The sequence below is a fragment of the Barbus barbus genome, assembly GCF_936440315.1.
Source record: "Barbus barbus genome assembly, chromosome: 15".
NCBI lineage: Eukaryota > Metazoa > Chordata > Actinopteri > Cypriniformes > Cyprinidae > Barbus > Barbus barbus.
Genome location: NC_136743.1, coordinates 17,801,958 through 17,822,197, shown reverse-complemented (window position 1 = coordinate 17,822,197; position 20,240 = coordinate 17,801,958). Strand labels below are relative to the sequence as shown.

At 38.0% G+C, this 20,240-nt stretch overlaps 1 protein-coding gene across 1 annotated transcript in view; it reads left to right on the top strand.

Moving 5' to 3' along the window:
* The window catches only part of LOC306881531 (microtubule-associated serine/threonine-protein kinase 3-like), a 32,182-nt gene extending 12,470 nt beyond the window's left edge, over positions 1-19,712 (top strand). The window contains exons 9-26 of the mRNA XM_079435686.1: positions 2,723-2,855; positions 2,981-3,045; positions 5,134-5,219; positions 5,777-5,985; positions 7,587-7,725; positions 7,805-7,937; positions 8,584-8,749; positions 9,384-9,485; positions 9,861-9,983; positions 10,073-10,176; positions 10,293-10,468; positions 11,565-11,689; positions 11,813-12,010; positions 12,286-12,512; positions 15,406-15,528; positions 15,611-15,747; positions 15,828-16,006; positions 17,142-19,712. Of these exons, the coding sequence (XP_079291812.1) occupies positions 2,723-2,855; positions 2,981-3,045; positions 5,134-5,219; positions 5,777-5,985; positions 7,587-7,725; positions 7,805-7,937; positions 8,584-8,749; positions 9,384-9,485; positions 9,861-9,983; positions 10,073-10,176; positions 10,293-10,468; positions 11,565-11,689; positions 11,813-12,010; positions 12,286-12,512; positions 15,406-15,528; positions 15,611-15,747; positions 15,828-16,006; positions 17,142-17,941 (3,225 nt within the window). The 3' untranslated portion in view covers positions 17,942-19,712. The remainder of the gene's footprint in view (positions 1-2,722; positions 2,856-2,980; positions 3,046-5,133; positions 5,220-5,776; positions 5,986-7,586; positions 7,726-7,804; positions 7,938-8,583; positions 8,750-9,383; positions 9,486-9,860; positions 9,984-10,072; positions 10,177-10,292; positions 10,469-11,564; positions 11,690-11,812; positions 12,011-12,285; positions 12,513-15,405; positions 15,529-15,610; positions 15,748-15,827; positions 16,007-17,141) is intronic.
* Positions 19,713-20,240: the final 528 nt, after the last annotated feature.

The following is a 20,240-nucleotide window of genomic DNA, read 5'->3' as shown; positions in this document are numbered from 1 at the left end:
GTGTATATACTGTGGGTACGGAAAGTATTCAGACCCCTTAAAATTTTCACTCTTTGTTATATTGCAGCCATTTGCTAAAATCATTTAAGTTCATTTTTTTCCTCATTAATGTACACACAGCACCCCATATCGACAGAAAAACACAGAATTGTTGACATTTTTGCAGATTTATTAAAAAAGAAAAACTGAAATATCACATGGTCCTAAGTATTCAGACCCTTTTGAGGTGAAAAACTGAAATATCACATGGTCCTAAGTATTCAGACCCCCATCTTGTTTTTCTGTCAAGATGGGGTGCTGTGTGATTTAAATGATTTTAGCAAATGGCTGCAATATAACAAAGAGTGAATTTTAAGGGGGTCTGAATACTTTCCGTACCCACTGTATATATATATATATATATATATATATATATATATATATGTACACAGTCGTGGTCAGAATTATTGGCACCTTTGGTAAATATGATCAAAGAAGGCTCTTCAGCAGCCATATCACCCTGTAGCCCAAGACCGGTTGCCCACTGAAGCTAAGCAGGGTTGAGCCTGGTCAGTACCTGGATGGGAGACCTCCTGGGAAAAACTAGGTTGCTGCTGGAAGAGGTGTTAGTGAGGCCAGCAGGGGGTGCTCACCTTGCGGTCTGGGTGGGTCCTAACGCCCCAGTACAGTGACGGGGACACTATACTGTAAAAAGCACCGTCCTTCGGATGAGACGTTAAACCGAGGTCCTGTCTGTCTGTGGTCATTAAAAATCCCAGGATGTCCTTCGAAAAAGAGTAGGGGTATTACCCCGGCATCCTGGCCAAATTTGCCCATTGGCCTCTGACCATCATGGCCTTCTAATCATCCCCATACACTGATTGGCTTCATCACTCTGTCTCCTCTCCACCAGTAACCTGGTGTGTGGTGGGCGTTCTGGCGCACTATGGCTGCCGTCGCATCATCCAGGTGGATGCTGCACATTGGTGGTGGTTGAGGAGATTCCCCCCTTGTATGTAAAGCGCTTTGAGTGCCTAGAAAAACGCTATATAAAATGTAACTTATTATTATTATTATTATTATTATTGAAAATAAACCTGCATTATTAATCATTTTGATCTTTTATTTAAAAAAAACTAAAAAAATCAAAGCTTTCATTGGATAATAAGAATTTAAAATGGGGGGAAATCTCATTATGAAATAAAAGTTTTTCTCAAATACACGTTGGACACAATTATTGGTACCCCTAGAAATTCTTATGAGTAAAATAAAAGTATATTCCCATTCATATTCACAATTTTGAGAACTCCAGGGTGATTATGAATATGAAATTATCCAGCCATGGCTTCCTGTTTCACAGAAATATAAATAGGAGGGAAAACAAAGCCCAAATTCCCTTAATCATCCATCACAATGAGAAAAACCAAAGAATATATTTCTGATGTGCAGCAAAAGATAATTGAGCTTCACAAATTAGTGAAGTGGCTTTAAGAAAAGAGCTAGAGCAGGGAAAATTTCCATTTCCACCATCAGGGCAATAATTAAGAATTTTCAATCAACAGAAAATGTTACGAAACTGCTTGGAAGAGGACGTGTGTCTGTATCTAAAGACTCTCCAAGGACCACAGCTGGAGAATTGCGGAAAATAGTTGAGTCTCAGGGTCAGAAAACCAAAAAAATAGTCAAACATGGTGTTTGGGAGGGTTTCAAGAAAAATTCTCCTAGCTCATCCAAAAACAAACTACAGCATATTCAGTTATCAGACATGACTGGAACTTCAAATGGGACTGGCTTCTATGGTCAGATGAAACAAAAAATAGCTTTTTAGCAGCAAACACTCAAGATGGGTTAGGTGAACACGGGGATAAAAAGTACCTCATGTGTACAATGAAATATACTGCTGTATTTTTGATGCTGTGGGCCTATATTTCTGCTGGAGGTCCTGGACATCTTGTTCAGACACATGGCATCATGGATTCTATGAAATACCAACAGATAAAAAATCAACAAGTGACTGACTCCGTTAGATGTCTTATAATGGGCCTGTTTGCATCTTCCAACCGGACAATAATCCAAACACAAGCTTCAAAAACAACACAAAAATGGATCACTGGGCACAAAACCAAGCTTCTGCTATGGCCATTCCTGTCCTTTGACCTGAACCCTGTAGAAAATGAGTGGGGTGAACTGAAGAGAAGAAGCACCGTCATGGAGCTGGGAATCTGAAGGATCTGGAGAGATTCTGGATGAAGGAATGGTCTCTGATCTCTTGTCAGGTGTTCTCTAACCTCATCAGGCATTATAGGAGAAAATTTAGAGCTGTTAAACTGGCAAATGGAGGTTTCAAAAAGTATTGAATAAAAGGGTGCCGTTAATTGTGGCCAATGTGTATTAGAGAAAAACATTTATTTCATAATGATATTTCCCCCATTTTAAATTCTTATTATACAATGAAAGGTTAGATTTTTGTGAATTTTTTTAAAATAAAAGATCAAAAGGATTAACAATGAAGATTAATTTTCACAGCCTCCTTTAATCATATTTGCCAAGGGTGCCAATAATTGACCACAACTGTATGTAAATAAATCCCCCACATAAAAGAATGTTGAGGGTTCCATAGCATTTTGAAAACCACCTGTGGCCTATTAATCTACCTTTTTTAATTAACTACAGTGTGAAGACTGGAACTCAATCTAATGCCATTTGTAGAATGCTGACATACCATGTTTCTGTTAACCATCAGGAGTTTGACCCTGAGGAGTTTTATCAGCGTCTTGAAGTTGCAGAAGACCATGCAAAAATTGGCCAGGGCATCAAGACTGATATCCCCCGATACATCATCAGCCAACTGGGTCTCACCCGAGACCCCCTGGAGGGTATAATTATGATTTATCTAGCACCTCACCCTTAAATTATACGTTTTTGTTGATGTTGTAAAGGGTAATTAAATGTTAGCCTTAGGCAAACAAGTGATTGAGTTTTCTCTTGTCTTTGGGTTCAGACATGGTGCAGCTTGAGCACAACAACTCAGGCAGTCCAAACAGAGAACTGGATGACACTGTAGAGGTAAGAAAATAAATCAAGGCTTGAAAATTGCTCACTGTTTCTCTACACTGCTGGAGGTCTCATACTTTTCTTTCCAAGAGGTTCAAGCTTAGAATTACTTTCCCAGCCAAGATGCAAGCTATTTCAGAAGTCTCCGTTTCAAAAGAATAATTTAGCATAGCTGTAAAATGAAATGGCAAATGTGCATTGCAGTAATATTGGTGCAAATTCAACCCATACGTGTGTAGTAAAGATTTAATTTTTTAATTTAAAATTAACTTTTTTCTCTCATTTTGCTTACTTTGCTCAAGTCTGCCATCGAAACAACTTCAGATTCTCACACTGACTCAGAATTGTAGTACATTATAATTGAGATTGGATGGGTCACATTAAAAGCAGTTGTAAAATCTGAATGTGCTACCATTGGGTCATGAGATGTTTTTGAAAGATGCTCATCAAGGCTGCATCTATTTGATTAAAAATGCAGTAAAAAAGCAATATTTTAAAATATTTTTTACAATTAAATATAACTGTTTTCTATTTTACTGTATTTCAAAGGGGTCATCGGATGCCCCCTCATATGATAAGTTGATATGATTCTTTATGGTCTTAATGAGAAGTCTATAACATGCTTTGATTAAAAATTCTCATTGGTAGTGTAAAAAACACCTTTTTAAACCTGTCAAAATCAGCTCTGTCTTCAGCACGCTGATGTAGTTCATGTTGCTTTAAATCCTAGTGAGCTCTGCTGACCCCTCCCCTATCTTCCATGGAGTGACAAGCAGACCATAGATGTGTAGATTCCCTATTCAACCACTCCAGATACGTTAACGCATCAGCCATCTCCCATTCACCATATAATCAATGAATATTCAAGGATATGCAAGCGTATAACTTGCTGTCGTAGATGCGCACAGTCAATGCGCTCAAAGATTCGCAGACCGTTCCAGAAATGGCGGATGACTTGCGTATCGCGGAAACAGTACCATAGAAACATCTTCTGCACCATAGAAACAGTCGATAATGAGGCGTCTGGGTATATGTATATCTATGGCGCATACTAAACTTCAGCCGCAAAACTGGCTAACTAGCACATTATTAGGAAAGGTGATTTCCAAAGATTCATAAAAACCATGATACTCACTTCTTCTGTAGATAAAGCTGGATCACGAATGATTCGCGCGAACAGACGCATTTAGCCAGATCAGGATCGGCGGATTCCCTTCAAAATGAAAGTAACGTTAATCTTCTGCGTCTTCATCGGCTCAGATGTCGGGAGTAAATGACGACTGCTATATTCATTATTACATCGAACAACTAAACACTTCAATCGCTTAATCTGAGACATCTTGTCTTCCCCTGCACCCGAGTCGATACAATGATGGACGAATGACAGCTCACTCAGGGCAGGTCTAAGGTAAGACGCTAATGTCAATAAACTATCGTGGGCAGGGCCTGTACAGAACTACGTCATTCTGACAGGGCTCTCAGAACAACCTGATTTTAAAATGGGGATTTAAAAAAAAAAAAACACTGGGTGGATTTTTAGCATTACTGGATGGATGTGTACACACACTTCCAACACATTTATGTTCAAACAACTTGAAAAGTGAATTTTGCATCCCTTTAAAATGTAATTTATTCCTGTGATGCAAAGCTGAATTTTCATCATCATTACTAAAGTCTTCAGTGTCACCATGGTGCTTTATAAATCATTCTAATATGCTGATTTGTTGCTTAAGAAACATTTCTTATATTGAAAACCATTTTGGTGGAAATTGTGATGCATTTTTTCAGGATTCTTTGAATAGACAGTTCAAAAGAACAGTATTCAACAGAAATCAATTTGTAACATGTCTTTTCCTTTATTTAGCAAGGTTGTATTAAATTGGGAAAAAAAATCTTACTGACCATAAACATTTGAATGGTAGTATGTACATGCATATATATGTTAAGTTGACTTAACTGTTATTTGTGGAGAAAAAAAAACACCGTTAATGATCTAGACCAGTTTATGGTCTTTTTAGCTTGTGACTTCTGAATTTCTGTCAAATAGATGTTATATTGTTCTGTTCTTGAGAGTTTTCGATGTCATATTTTGTGTCCTAGAATCATCATGGAACCACAACACCTCGAAGAAAACCTCTGGAAAGAGACTTTGAGACTATAAAGCTCATCAGCAATGGGGCTTATGGGTGAGCTTACATTTATTGTTTTTTTCTTTAAAGAAGGAATAGACTGTTTTAGAATCACATGAATTTAGGTCACCAGTTGACGAAAGACTGGAATACACTATATAACTTTTGTCTAGAGTTTTCCCTCAGTTTGCATTCTGGAGAGGTCGACTCTAATTGTGGAAAGTCAGATATGACAGATTTCACAGAAAATTACGTAGGTTATGATGGGCAAAGACACTCAGTTTTTAACTTTAGACTAGGATCCCATCCCGTCAGAAGATGCTAAACATGGTTAATATTTTCAGCCGATTTTAGAACACATACTGTTTTAATTTGTCTTGTCTCCTCGTAACAAGGCACATGTTTCTGTGTTAGTTTGTTGTGTTTTTAATGAGTTTTATTGTGTGTGTGATCCTCAGTCATTTAGGTTATGATGTCCAGATTCTTTCTCTAACCATTTACAAAGTCAACAAGTGTCTGATTTTAAAACTGTTGAGATTTGAAAAGTTTTGCAGTGTATTGCAGCCTTAAGAATATCAATCAGCTTTGATCCTGATTTGAGTGTTGACTTGCAGGGCTGTGTACCTGGTAAGGCATCGTGGGACACGGCAGCGGTTTGCCATGAAGAAGATCAACCGGCAGAACTTGATCCTGAGGAACCAGATTCAGCAGGTGTTTGTGGAGCGAGACATCCTGACGTTTGCAGAGAACCCTTTTGTGGTCAGCATGTTCTGCTCCTTTGAAACACGACGGCACCTCTGCATGGTCATGGAGTATGTGGAGGGTGAGTCACAACAGTGATGTGTTGTTGCAAATATGTTTCTTGATCTAATCTTATGACACACACATGCGTCATTCCTCTTGTATACTGTCGTGAGTCTGCAGCTGTAATGTTTTACAACCCGAATTCCGGAAATGTTTTTTAAAATTGAATAAAATGAAAACTAAAAGAATTTCAAATCACATGAGCCAATATTTTATTCACAATAGAACATAGATAACAAATGTTTAAACTGAGAAATTTACAATTTTTTGCACAAAAATGAGCTCTTCTTTTCAAAACAGTTTGAAGAACTCTGGGCATCAAGGTTATGAGTTTCTGGAGTTTTGGTGTTGGAATTTGGTCCCATTCTTGCCTGATATAGGTTTCCAGCTGCTGAGGAGTTCGTGGTCGTCTTTGACGTATTTTTCGTTTTAATGATGTGCCAAATGTTCTCTATAGGTGAAAGATCTGGACTGCAGGCAGGCCAATTCAGCACCCGGACTCTTCTACTAGGAAGCCATGCTGTTGTAATAGCTGCAGTATGTAGTTTTGCATTGTTAGGCCTTCCCTGAAATAGACGTCATCTGGAGGGGAGCATATGTTACTCTAAAACCTTTTATATACCTTTCAGCATTCATAGTGCCTTCCAAAATATGCAAGCTACCCATACCGTATGCACTTATGCACCCCCATACCATGAGAGATGCTGGCTTTTGAACTGAACGCTGATAACGCTGGAAGGTCTCCCTCCTCTTTAGCCCGGAGGACACGGCGTCTGTGATTTATAACAAGAATGTCAAATTTGGACTCTTCTGACCATAGAACACTTTTCCACTTTGAAACGGTCCATTTTAAATGAGCCTTGGCCCACAGGACACAACTGCGCTTCTGGACCGTGTTCACATATGACTTCCTTTTTGCATGATAGAGCTTTAATTGGCATCTGGAGATGGCAAGGCGGTTTGTGTTTACCGACAGTGGTTTCTGGAAGTATTCCTGGACCCATTTACTAATGTCAATTACAGAATCATGCCGATGTGTGATGCAGTGTCGTCTGATGGCCAGAAGACCACAGGCATCCAACAAAGGTCTTCGGCCTTGTCCCTTTCTCTGAATCTTTTCATGATGTTATGCACTGTAGAGGATGAGATTTGCAAAGCCTTTGCAATTTGACTTTGAGGAATGTTGTTTTTAAAGTTTTTCACAATCTGTTTACGCACTCTTTCACAGATTGGAGAGCCTCTGCCCATCTTTACTTCTGAGAGACTCTGCCTCTCTAAGACATCCCTTTTATAGCTAATCATGTTACAGACCTGATGTCAATTAACTTAATTAGTTGCTAGATGTTCTCCCAGCTGAATATTTTCAAAATTTCTTGCTTTTTCAGCCCTTTATTGCCCCCGTGCCAACTTTTTGGAGACCTGTAGCAGGTGTAAAGAAAAGTGTAAAGATTTCTCAGTTTAAACATTTGTTATGTTCTCGGTGTTCTATTGCGAATAAAATATTGGCTCATGTGATTTGAAAATCTTTTATCTTTTTAATCTTTTTTTCATTTTATTAAAATTAATAAAACGTCCCAACATTTCTGGAATTCGGGTTGTAATATTAAATTGTCTTTGCAGGTGGAGACTGTGCAAATTTGCTGAAGAATATGGGTCCCTTACCGGTGGACATGGCCAGAATGTACTTTGCAGAGACTGTTCTGGCACTAGAGTATCTGCATAATTATGGTATCGTGCACAGGGATCTCAAACCTGACAAGTAAGAGCTGCTCAATGATGTAATCCTGCAGTTTTGCATGACTCCACATCCTGCAAATATGTTTGTTTCCTGTCTTCAGCTTGCTCATTACATCAATGGGGCACATTAAACTGACTGACTTCGGTCTGTCTAAAATCGGTTTAATGAACATGACCACAAACCTGTATGAAGAACACATGGAGAAAGACACAAGAGAGTTCATTGATAAACAGGTCAGTCTACCAGTACATTCAGCACAAATACTGTACTAGTTTTAAGTGTTCACATTAAAGCACTAGTTTTGTCTTAATTTATTCATATCATTTCTACCACACATTTTTTCCCTTTTTCCATTAAGCAAAAAAGGCAATGTTAGGCAACATGTCCAAGCAGCATTTTATTTTATAAATAATGACTTAGATAAGGCAATTATTTATGTATTATGGAAGATTTTGAGCAAATAATTAAAATTAGGTATATTTTTAATTTTATTATTGCAAAGTTTCAGAAAGAACAAAACATCATTTTTTAGAGACCATATGATAGCTTTGTATGGGAAATGGGCTTGAATACAATTTCATTTAATAACTGTGATTATTCACTAATATTATAACAATATAATATTGTAACATTGAACAAATAATTAATTAAATTAGTTATGTTTTTCACACTGGCTATCCTAGGGCTTCAGAAAAGTTCAAACTTGTATGTTTGTTATGTTTATGTTTATGACAATAAAGTACAACTTGAACTTGAACTTGAACTTTATATAGTTGCTTTTGTGTTTTACTAAAGGAAGAAAATACAGGGGTGGAAGAACATGAGGGTTAGTAAATCATGTCGACATTTTGGGTGAACCTTTCCTCTGTTGTTTTCTAGGTCTGTGGCACTCCAGAGTACATCGCACCAGAGGTGATCCTGAGGCAAGGTTATGGGAAACCTGTGGATTGGTGGGCCATGGGCATTATCCTGTATGAGTTCCTGGTGGGCTGTGTGCCTTTCTTTGGAGACACACCAGAAGAGCTCTTTGGCCAGGTGGTCAGTGGTAAGAATAAAGGGATTTTAACCCCTAACCCTGAGAATTCAATCATGATTGAAATGATTTCTACCTGGTGGATTATAAATGAGTAGAGAAGATTCCTATTACCCTACATTGGCGAAGGAGCATGAGCTGTATCTTAAAGGGTTAGTTCACTCCAAAATTAAAATTGTCATTAATTACTCACTCTCATGTCGTTCCAAACCCGTAAGACCTTCGTTCATCTTCAGAACACAAATTAAGATATTTTTGATGAAATCGGAGCGCTATCTGGACCTTCATAGACAGCATTTGATTGACAGCATGATTTCTCCTTTTAAATGACGAATATATACTATTGATAGCTGCTGATATAGACAGCTTATTCCTCTCACGCAGGTGCAGAACGCACGTGTTAGTTTGCAGTGTGGTGTGTTCAAGTGCAGCTTTTTGATCCTTTTTGATCGAGGTGACAACACCGCCGGCTTTCGTTTGCGCATTCTTTGAAGTCCGCTTGGTGTGTCCTGGCCTTAAGCATCAGAATATCATAGACTTGGAAGTGGGTCCATATTTTGACTTGCTTTTAGTGCTTACCAACAATGTAAAATTCTACTTTATACTACTAATGTTGTGTGCATGTGTCATCCCTCTCCCTCCATAGATGAAATTGAGTGGCCAGAGGGTGATGATGCATTACCTCTTGAGTCTCAAGACCTCATCACAAAACTGCTGAGACAAAGTCCCATAGAGCGCTTGGGAACTGGTGGGTGTTTTGCCAGTTTAGTCCTAATAAATGCTACTTATCAGTTTTATTTTAGTATTATGTATATGATATTATTATAATAATGATTATATGATGTTATGTTTTTTTGTAATATTAGTTTAGGTTTTATTAATTTTATGTGCTTCTATCATTTTTAAAAATATATATATATATATTTAACCCTAATTTTATATCTTTAATTTCAGTTTGTTAAGCTAGAATGAAAACTATACACGAAAACTAGTTTGTGTTTTTCATTGAATAATTCTATTTTATTTCTCAACCGTTTTGGTTAACAATAATAACACTACAGTTTAGGAACTTGATAAAGTCATAATGTGGCCAGCTTTGAATCATGTGTGGTATGACCTACAGGAGGAGCAGCAGAGGTCAAACATCACATCTTCTTCCATGGTCTGGACTGGAGTGGACTGTTAAGACAGAAAGCAGAGTTCATTCCACAGCTTGAAACTGAAGACGACACAAGCTATTTTGACAGTAGGTGGCTCTCTTGCTCTTTTATGACTTTTTCTGAATCATAAATATAATGTAAATGCAACTGAACCTTCTGTTCATCTGCCGCCCAGCACGTTCTGACCGTTACCATCACTCTGAGGAGGACGATGAGACCAACGATGATGAATCTTATCAGGAGATCAAGTTCTCTTCCTGCTCGCATCGCTTCAGCAAGGTGAAATAGCTGAATGTGCACAATGTCATCTTATATTGATTCCTGTCAGTCAGGCAGACTGAGGCATTTAACACAGTAAGGAGCAGGTCATGACTTGTTTTTGTCATGTGAATCAGGTGTACAGTAGCTCTGAGCAGCTGGCTTCTCCCTCCAACTTGAGCCTGTCCTCCTCTGAGCGGAGCTGCAGTGAGGAGAAGGAGGACCGGTGGGACGGTCATTCAATGCTGTCTCCAGTTGAAACCCTTAGACAGCTTCCAAGCAGCGACAGGAAACAGGATTCCCAAAGGGGCAGGTGAGAACAAGGATATGTACAGAAGAGCATACTAACACACTACATCATATTTCTAAAGTCTATGCCTGAATAACCTTGCAAGGAATGCTGTAATTCTAAAGGCTGGAATACACCACAAGACTTTTAAAAACTGAATAGATTTTAAAACACCATACATCATACACTTACTGGGCATAATACAGTAAAAAACTGAGGATCACACACTAGCAGACAACACAAGTTGTTCCGATCACAACAAACATGCAGAAACATGTGCCTTGTTACTGGGAACATGGGTGACAAGTGAAAACAATATGCGTCCTAAAATCGGCTGAAAAAATCAAACCTATTTGAGATCCTCTGACTGGATGGAATCATAGACTAAAGCTAAAAATCATAGTCTGTGACCATCATACAATGTGTGATTTTCTGTGAAATCTGTCAACTCAAATCTGCAGACTGGCTTTGACTTTCGGCAACTAGCGTCAACTTCTCCAGACTGTAAATCGGACTGTAAATTGGCAAAAGTTGTGTAGTGTATTCCAGCCTTAACGATACAATACACACTACTTGAAGTTTGTTTATCACAATGGAATTAAAAGATCAAATAATTACAGCTATCATTTTTACATTTATTATCTCTTATGCTGATCAGTGTTGCTATTGTTAACGAAAACATTTAAAAAAAAAAAAGCCCCAAAAAAAGATTTTATTAATTGAAATAAAGCTGAAATAAAATAACCGAAATATTTATAAAAATAAATAAAAAATTAACTGAAATCTAAATTTAAAATAAAAATGAAAGTATTTAGAAATATTTTAAAAATCTAATAGAAATGACAAAATAAATATAGAACTAAAATTGAAGTCAAAATTAAAAAATACAAAAATAAAATAGTGTATTGTAAAGTAACACTGGTGACAATCATGTAGTATACCACTTTTGAAAAGTGATATAATGCAGTTTTTTTTTTTTCAAGCAATAAAAATGTGTCCAAAGGGTATATTCAATCACTCATAATTTTTGCATGATTCTAGGTATTTTTTTTATTATTGTGTTTTCAAAATGTTGTTTATTTGCCTGAAGTCAAATTTTTTTTTATTTCTTTTCAATCAGTCCAAGTCCGAGGCCGAGAGCATCATCCAGTTCCTCTCAGCCTGAGAGGGGCACTAGTCCTCTAATTTTGAACAGCACTCAGAGTCTTGAGGCCATGCCACGCTTTGCCTTTCCTGAGGATGAGGGTAACAGTTTTTATGCGTATTTTAATCTAATATTTGGTAAAATTAAAGGGAGAATTGTAAATTGGTCCATCTGTAAATGCTCATTCTCAATTTGAGTTTTCTTATGAATTTGTTTTTTCTCAGAAGGTCTTGTCTCAAATCTCCGCCGAATTCGTCTGCGCAGTAACTCTACTGGAACAAGACCTACTAATCGCAGGGACCATAAGGGTCCGCGTCGCCTCGGGCTCCAGCAGGAGACCCCAGAGAAGCCACGCTCACCATTTACATGCAAAGTTCCCAAGTCTGCATCCGTGTCTGGCCTATCTCTCATCGTCACAGCAGGTAAATTGGGCTCAGATGTGTTCATGTAGACGTTGTACCATCATGTGATACCATCACACTGAAAGCAACTGAAATTCATGTGATTAAAACAATAAACAAGTGAAGCAGGTGGTTTCAAGAGAACAATGAACAGTTGAGAGGAACAGAGAGCTTATTGACATAGATGAAAGCGAAACATGACTTGACACTTTTGTTTGATATTTAATACCAATATGTGGATATTGCAACTATTATGTGGCATTTCTCTTATATATGATCATGTATTATCGCTGTAGATGACATCCCTGGTGGGCTCCAGACAAGCCCCATGTCTTCACACTCCCTCTCATCCAATCCTTCATCTCGGGATTCTTCCCCCAACCGAGACCTCTCTCTCAGCGTAAGCAGTCTTCGTCCTCCTGTGGTCATCCACAGCTCTGGGAGGAAGTACGGCTTTGCGCTCCGTGCCATTCGGGTCTACATGGGCGACACTGATGTCTATACGGTGCACCACATGGTCTGGGTGAGTATTATGGATGCAATGTGAATCACTCCACTCTATATAATGGTTAACTAGTGATGCACCAAAAATAAATGTTTGGTTTTGGCCAAAACCGCTTTGGCGGGCCGAAATCATTGACTGAAACTCATTGCCTCAGTTTAAGCAGCGTGTGAACTGAACATCTCTTATTTTTCCTTACTAGTTATAGCATTAAATAAACAAAAATGAACATCAGAAGTTATATTGAAAGAAACAGTACAACTTAGTGAAATGTTTCATATAATCGCTCAAGTGTTTCAACTGCAGAAAGATAGAATATAGACTGTTTCATCGGGTGTATGCGCCTGGCCTGAAGTTAACTTCCGGTCTATGTTTGTTTATCGGTCTGACTAGTGGTGCAGACTTCAAATGCAGTTAAAGTTAAGGTGATGAGTTAGGTGAGGACTGGACTGAAGTTGGGCTCAGGTTGTTGTGCTGTGGGATGCAATCATAGACTGTAAAAAAAAGATGGACGACGCGTCTCCGCTTCCTTCCACTATAAAAAAGAGAAGCCAAAACATCTCAGTATGGCCGCTGCCATCTTGAGTAAATGACGTCATTTGGAGCCCGAGTCTGTGCAGTAGAGATTCGTTTGGAGCAGAGTCTGCGTAGTAGAGATTCGTTTGGAGCAGAGTCTGCGTAGTAGAGATTCGTTTGGAGCAGAGTCTGCGTAGTAGAGATTCGTTTGGAGCCAGAGTCTGCGCAGTAGAGATTCGTTTGGAGCAGAGTCTGCGTAGTAGAGATTCGTTTGGAGCCAGAGTCTGCGCAGTAGAAATTCGTTTGGAGCCCGAGTCTCTGCAGTCGTGAGGTGGAGCCGCGGAATCAAACTCCCACAGACCCAATCAACCATAACGACACGCCCCGTTTTTATAGCATCACATTACTAGCTAAAATCAAACTTATCACAAAAACGAACAATTGAACATATATCAGCGTGATAACAACTACCTTAAATGGCCAAAACCATATTTCAGAAAATTGTATTGGAAGTGTAATTGATTTTTTTTATTTTGACTGAAGTCCCATTCATTTACATTCGGGGTTTATGAACTGTACTGCAGCCAGACACCAGGGGGCGATCAAAGAGCTCGCAGCTTCACTTTTAAGGATGAGTGAGACACACCCGGATGCAATGTTTCCCATTAGGGATGGGAAGATTCCCCGATTCGTTCGGTGCTTTGGCAAAAAAAGTTAACGTTAAAAAGTGTGCATCGGATACAAGTTGGCATTTATATCGTGATGTCTCTAACATATTTGCATCTGTAAAAAACGATTTATTTATATATAATTACTAGTGGATGCGCTACACTTTTATTGTTTAGAAGTGACCAATATTTTATATGTAGATTGATTTCTCCTCTCAAAAATAATAATAATATATATGATTAATAACAATAGTCAGTGCCTTGCCTTTGGCAAGCACCCACTAACTAGAATGTACGTCTCTTTGGATTTTGGTTGCTAAGGTGCTCGACAATGGTTGCTAGGGAGGGGCTAGGGAGTGTTGAGGTGATTCATGATTGGCTGTTTGCTGCCCTGAGTCAAATGAGACCACCCTCATGTTTCTATGACAATTCAGTCCGGAGATATCCCTTTAATCTCTTTCAATGGATGTCTATGGAACTTGTTGCTAAGGTGCTCTAAATGGTTGCTAGGGCGTGGCTTGATAGCTTCACAATGATCCTGAGAGATTGATTGGTCGTCTGATTAAAATGAGCCCGCCCCCTTGTCTCTATGACACTGTGATCCAGAGCTATGTTCAATACAAGATCCCTATGCAATTTACCATAGTAGGTGAAACGTATGCATTTCATGGGACGTCCTGCTCCATAGTAAGTCAATGGGAAATTTTGGGCAGCTCCTGCCCCCCAGGAGTGCAACCTTTACCCCATTGTGAGATATGTTCTTACAGAGCCTGCCAGCCTCTTCAAATGTGGCAAATCACAAGTTTCTGTGAAATCCTCGCTCTGAGCTATGATTCGTCAAAGTTTGTCGCAATGTTAAGTCTATGGGATTTTTTGGCCGCTTTTTCACCCCTGGGGCGAACACCGTATCCCCGATCGCTTATAAAAGTCATAGCACACCATTCCCGAATAATCCGCACGATTTCGTGGGTCTGTGACAAAAGCTGCGGGAGGAGTTACGCGCCAAACTTTCGGCGGAATAAAGAAGAAGAATATGACGAATCACAACAACACTACAGAGACCTGAGGAAAAGCGGGGAATAAAGTCCAAAACCTGACTTTACAAATAGATTTTCCAAAAGACTTTGACTTCGTTGAATAAACATGAGCACTGCACGATTTAAAATCAAAACGCGGCACAGGTGTTTTTATATCACTGTATCTCTGAAGGAAACTTTCGATGTCATTTTCTTTTCATCTTGCCTTTATAAAGCAGCGTTTGTGAGCTCAGAGCTGCTTTGTGTACAGCCGTTACCGGGGAAACCTCTATTTCTGCCTGGCAGAGAATGAATTTGCATTTTCAAGAAGCCCATCTGATTTACGCAGCAAACATATATTTTGCTTATCAGAAATAATCTACTCTAGAGGAACATTGCTGTTGTTATTGATTCTTTGCGGAAGTCTACCAAAGTTATGTTTGGGCCACAAAAGCGTGCATGCGCAATAACAGTTGTTTATGTTGTTGCCGTTGAAACAGTCTATAAACAATGTCACGTAACATTATTTAAAAAATTTTTTTTACCCAATGAAATCCATTAACGTTTTTGGCTAAATTAAAACATAATTTCAGTTTCAGTAAAAAATGTCATTTTGATTTATTTCTATGGTTAACCATACTCCGAACCCAGTGTCCCAACATTTTATTGGTTTGACCTATTTAAATGCGCTTTTATGTGTTGCCGTTGATCTAGAGCGTTGAAGACGGCAGTCCTGCTCATGAGGCCGGGCTGAGGGCTGGTGACCTCATCACTCACGTGAATGGAGAGTGTATCCAGGGTCTGGTGCACACCGATGTGGTGGAGCTTCTGCTGAAGGTGAGATTCTCAAATAGATCTGGAGTTACAATGCGCTTTTTAAATAAGGACTTGCTTGATTTCTTGATTTTTCCATTTGTAGAGTGGCAGTAAAGTGACTCTGCAGACGACTCCTCTTGAGAATACGTCCATTAAAATCGGGCCTGCGAGAAAGACCAGCTCAAAGGGGAAGATGGCACGACGCAGTAAAAAGAGCAAAAGAAAAGCGGGTCAAGACAGGTTGGAAAGATGTAGTGTTTTCTTGAATGTTTTAAACTAGGATTGAAATCCAAAATCTAATTTAAGCCCAACTTTTCTAGCAAACGGCAAAACCTTTTGAAGAAGCTGCCCAAACACAGTCCGGGAATTCAGAACAGTCGCAGTTTCTCAGCGGGTTTTCAGCACTCACCTAATGACAGCCTGTCTGACTCTCCAACGCCGAGCCTGTCTCCTGGGCCCAACACCCCGTGCAGAAGCCCAGCTCCAGACCTGTCATGTGGTATGACTCAGACTCTCTCTCACTGTCAGATACAGTCTTATCTGCTTAATTAGATAATAGATATGCTTCAAATAATAACCCCTCATTCAAGGAATCAAATTCTTTAATAAAACATAATTATTGAAAAGTAGTTTTATTTCTTAACAAAATTGTTCCATGGCTTATTAATATTTGAAAAATGTTTTTCACTGAGTGATATCGTATGAGGATCCCTGCAGACACTCATGATTGTGAGTGTCTTTAAATCAGATAATTTAAATAAACCTTTATTATGACAAGGCAGAGTTAGTTCAGTTTGTAAAATGTTTGAGTTAATAAATAATTCATGATATTTGCTTAAAAATGACTTTTGCCTTAAAATTTATTTGAAAACTTTTCAAAGTACTGTTCAAGGTCTAAGGTAATGCAAAACATTTATTTTACTTGATGGTTACACTACTTGACATTTCAGCTTTCTTGTAAGTTTTTCAAAAGCATATGAAACAAACATTGATGTAAACAGTTCATTTATAAGAACTTGGTACGTGTGTTTAAACTATATTTTACTTTATTGTGGATACTTTTATGCATCATTGACTTACACTACCGTTCGAAACGTTTGGGGTTTATTTGAAAGAAAAGAATGCTTTCATTCAGCAAGGGCACATAAAATTGATAAAAAGTGAAAGTAAAAGACATTTATAATGTCACAGAAGATTCTGGTTTCAAATAAATGCTGTTCTTATGAAATTTCTATTCAAATTAGCATATTAGAATGATTTCTGAAGGATCATGTGACACTGAATAATGGCTGCTGAAAATTCAGCTTTGTTGTCACAGGAATAATTAAATTTTATTATACATTAAGAGTTCATTGTTTTATTACAGTTTTCCTGTATTTTTGATAAAAGAAATGCAGCCTTGGTGATCATATAATGTTTTAAAAACATAAAAAAATGTTAACAGCCCTAAACCTAAACTATAAACAGTAGTGTATATAAAAAATTATATAATTTTTACACCGTTTGGAGGAGCATTAGAGCACTAAACTGTAAATTGTTTTTAATTAATTGTAAAAAAAAAAAAAAAAGTTTTAATTTTTAATTTTTGTTGAGTAGTATGTCAGTGATTAGCATTGTTTGTACTCTCTCCACAGATTCAAACTCTCCACAGAGTTCTTCACCCTGCTCGAGCTCTCCGAATTCACCCATCCCTCAAAGTCGACCAAGTTCCCTTCACGTTTTGGGATCCAAGATTGGCCTCCGCTATAGCAAAGCAGGCCGCTGCAAGTCCACCAACAGTATCCCCCCCTCTCCCCTCGCCTGCAATCCCTCCTCACAGCCTCTGTCTCCACAGTGTTCTCCATCTTCCCTCGCCGGCGTTCCTAAAAGCCTCCACTCGTTTCATAATAAGATGATGTCCCCGCCGACCATCGTGAGACAGACGGTGTGTCCCCGCAGCACAGAATCACCTCGTTCGCCACTGCTGAACAGGGTTCATTCATCTGAGAGGCCCTCCGGTACCCAACATGGAGACAAAAAGGCCTTCTCCACTCGAAGACACACTGTGGAAGTTCCCCAGAGTGAAGCTGAGGGACTCGAGTCACAAGCTAGTGACATTGCCTCAGGTTTTGTGTGTGTCGGTGACCATGCTAGACAAGGGTTGTACCTGGCTGGCCAACGAGTGAGGGACTCCGGTGGTGTGGTTATGAGGAAGCTAAACTTGTCTGAGAGACGAGATTCATTTAAGAAGCAGGAAGCTGTTCACGAGGTCAGCTTTGATGACTCTGATGACAAGGAGGTCACAACATCTATACCAGTGCCATCTCATCCACGTTTCAAAGCTGCATGGATTAGCACAACACCAGCGGAGGTTAGCTCTGAGACTTCAGCGAGGAAACCCGACGAGCTTGGATCCAAGCTAAAAGAACAGAAGAAACCAGAGGATGGCTGTTAGCCTTAGATAAGTCCAAAAAACTGAGAGACTCAGATGTACGGGTGCTTCCATCATCATTAAAATCATAATCAAAGAAAAGACAGGAGTAGGAATTTTTTGTTTAGTGCCATTTATTCTTAAGTTAGAAGTCATTCATCTGCCAAACTGTCTTTTAAATTGATTTTTGTAATCATGAAAATTCTGTAAAATGAAAATTGAAAAAAAAAAAAAAAATTAATTCTGTAATTTTTTCAGACTCATATTGTTATAAACCTGAACAACTTACTTTCTGCTGTAGTACATAAAAAAAATGTCTGTGTTGTTTTGGACCCCATTGACTTTCATTGTATGGACAAAAGCCATCTTAAAGGGATAGTTCATTTACTAATCAAACAGTTGATGGTCCCCTTTGACTTCCATAGTAGAGAAAGAAATACTATGGAAGTCAAAGGGGACCAACAACTGTTTGGTTCTTCAAAATTATTCAAAATATCATCTTTTGTGTTCAAAACTTATACAGGTGTGGAACGACATGAGGGCGAGAAATGATGACAAAATGTTAATTTTTGGGTGAACTATTCCTTTAAAATATTGTTGGCATTTGTGTTCCACCAAAGAAAGCCATACAGGTTTGGAACGACGCGAGTAAATGATGACAGTTTTCATTTTTGGGTTGATTATCCCTTTAAGAATTTGTTTTACCAGGTAGCACAATTAATTTTGTAGATTTTGAAAGACTTTATTTATTACATTTGTTTTATACAAATGTAATAAATAAAGATGGGAATAGAAAGGTCAAACAGTAGGACTGCTTTCTGAGAATTTGCACATATGTGGTCCTGCTGAGGTTCATTTACTCTTGGTTTTTTTTCATTTTCATATCTCATAAATCAGTAATATTGTCATGTAATGTCTGAGTGGTCAACAAAATGTAGTTATTATCTGTTGACTAATATTATTTTTGCCACTTTGCAAATTTGGATGCATAAGAAAAGAGTCTTGTTCATTCAGTCACACCCAATAATATTCCAGCACCTAAATAGTGACTTGTAAGAAGCCATTTGGCCAATGTTGGCGTTGTAGAGTATCATGTTTACATGAGCATACTTGTTCTCGTTACTTAGAACAAAATGGATTATGAATACTAATTTGGTGATAACTTTTTATTTATAAGGTTTTGGATTCAATATGTGTTCTAGAAGTGTTGTACAACTGAAATCATTTGACATATGTAATCTTTTAACAAATGGTGGTTCTGTCTTTCAGTGTTTTGTGGAAATGTCCGTTCTCGTGAATTCACTCAACAGCCATATGGCATGTTTTTGTGAGTACCCTATATAAATGCCATAGTTTAAATCTGCACTGTAGCCTTCTGAATGGTTGACATCTGCTTATTTGGTTACACAGAAATGATTCAGTTACGACGAGTAACATGAGCTTTCTATGTAATGGTTTGCTTAAACTGGATTGCTTCCTCATTCATTAATCAAAACTAAAGAGACCGAAGACTAAGTTTAGATACTTGCACTCCCAGTCTGACTTGTCTTTCTCTTCTTCTGTACTTCAGATTTGTGTCACTATTTCCTTGAGTTCACATACTACCTTCATTTACTATTGTATGGTACTGTAGTGTTTTGTTTTAAGTTTAATTTGTATAGTTGATCCAGTTCTTTCCACAGCCATGGACTCAAAAATATCCTAGACTCTCAACTAAATCCACTCACGCTCAATGTATTTGTAAAGTTTGGATTTAACCATGATTAAATGTGTACGTACATTGCTGATAATCATATTTCAGAGGTTTCAGTTCTTTTCCTGTTGTGACCATGAATGTTTTTCATACTTGAGCACTAGTGGCCTGTGGTATATTAACTACCTCCAGAAATTATTACAATACAAAACCAAATTAAAAGTTTTAATCATATGAAGTTTACCAAGGCTGCATATATTATGATCAAAAATATAGTAAAAACCATAACATTAAGAAATATTATTGCAATTTAAAGCAACAAATTATATTTTCAAATATAATTTATTCCTGTGTTGACAAAGCTAGATTTTCAGCAGCCATTACTCCAGTCTTCAGTATCACATGCTCCTTCAGAAATCATTCTAATATACTGATTTCATTCTCAAGAAATATTCTTATCCGTGTTGAAAACAGTGCTGCGTAATTTTTTTTTTTTGTGAACTTGAACGTTCAAAAGAATAGTTTTATATGAAATATAATTTTATTGTAACAATATAAAAGTATGTCACTTTTAATCAGTTTAATCCTTGAGGAATAAAACCATTGATTTATTTAAAATAAAATTACTGA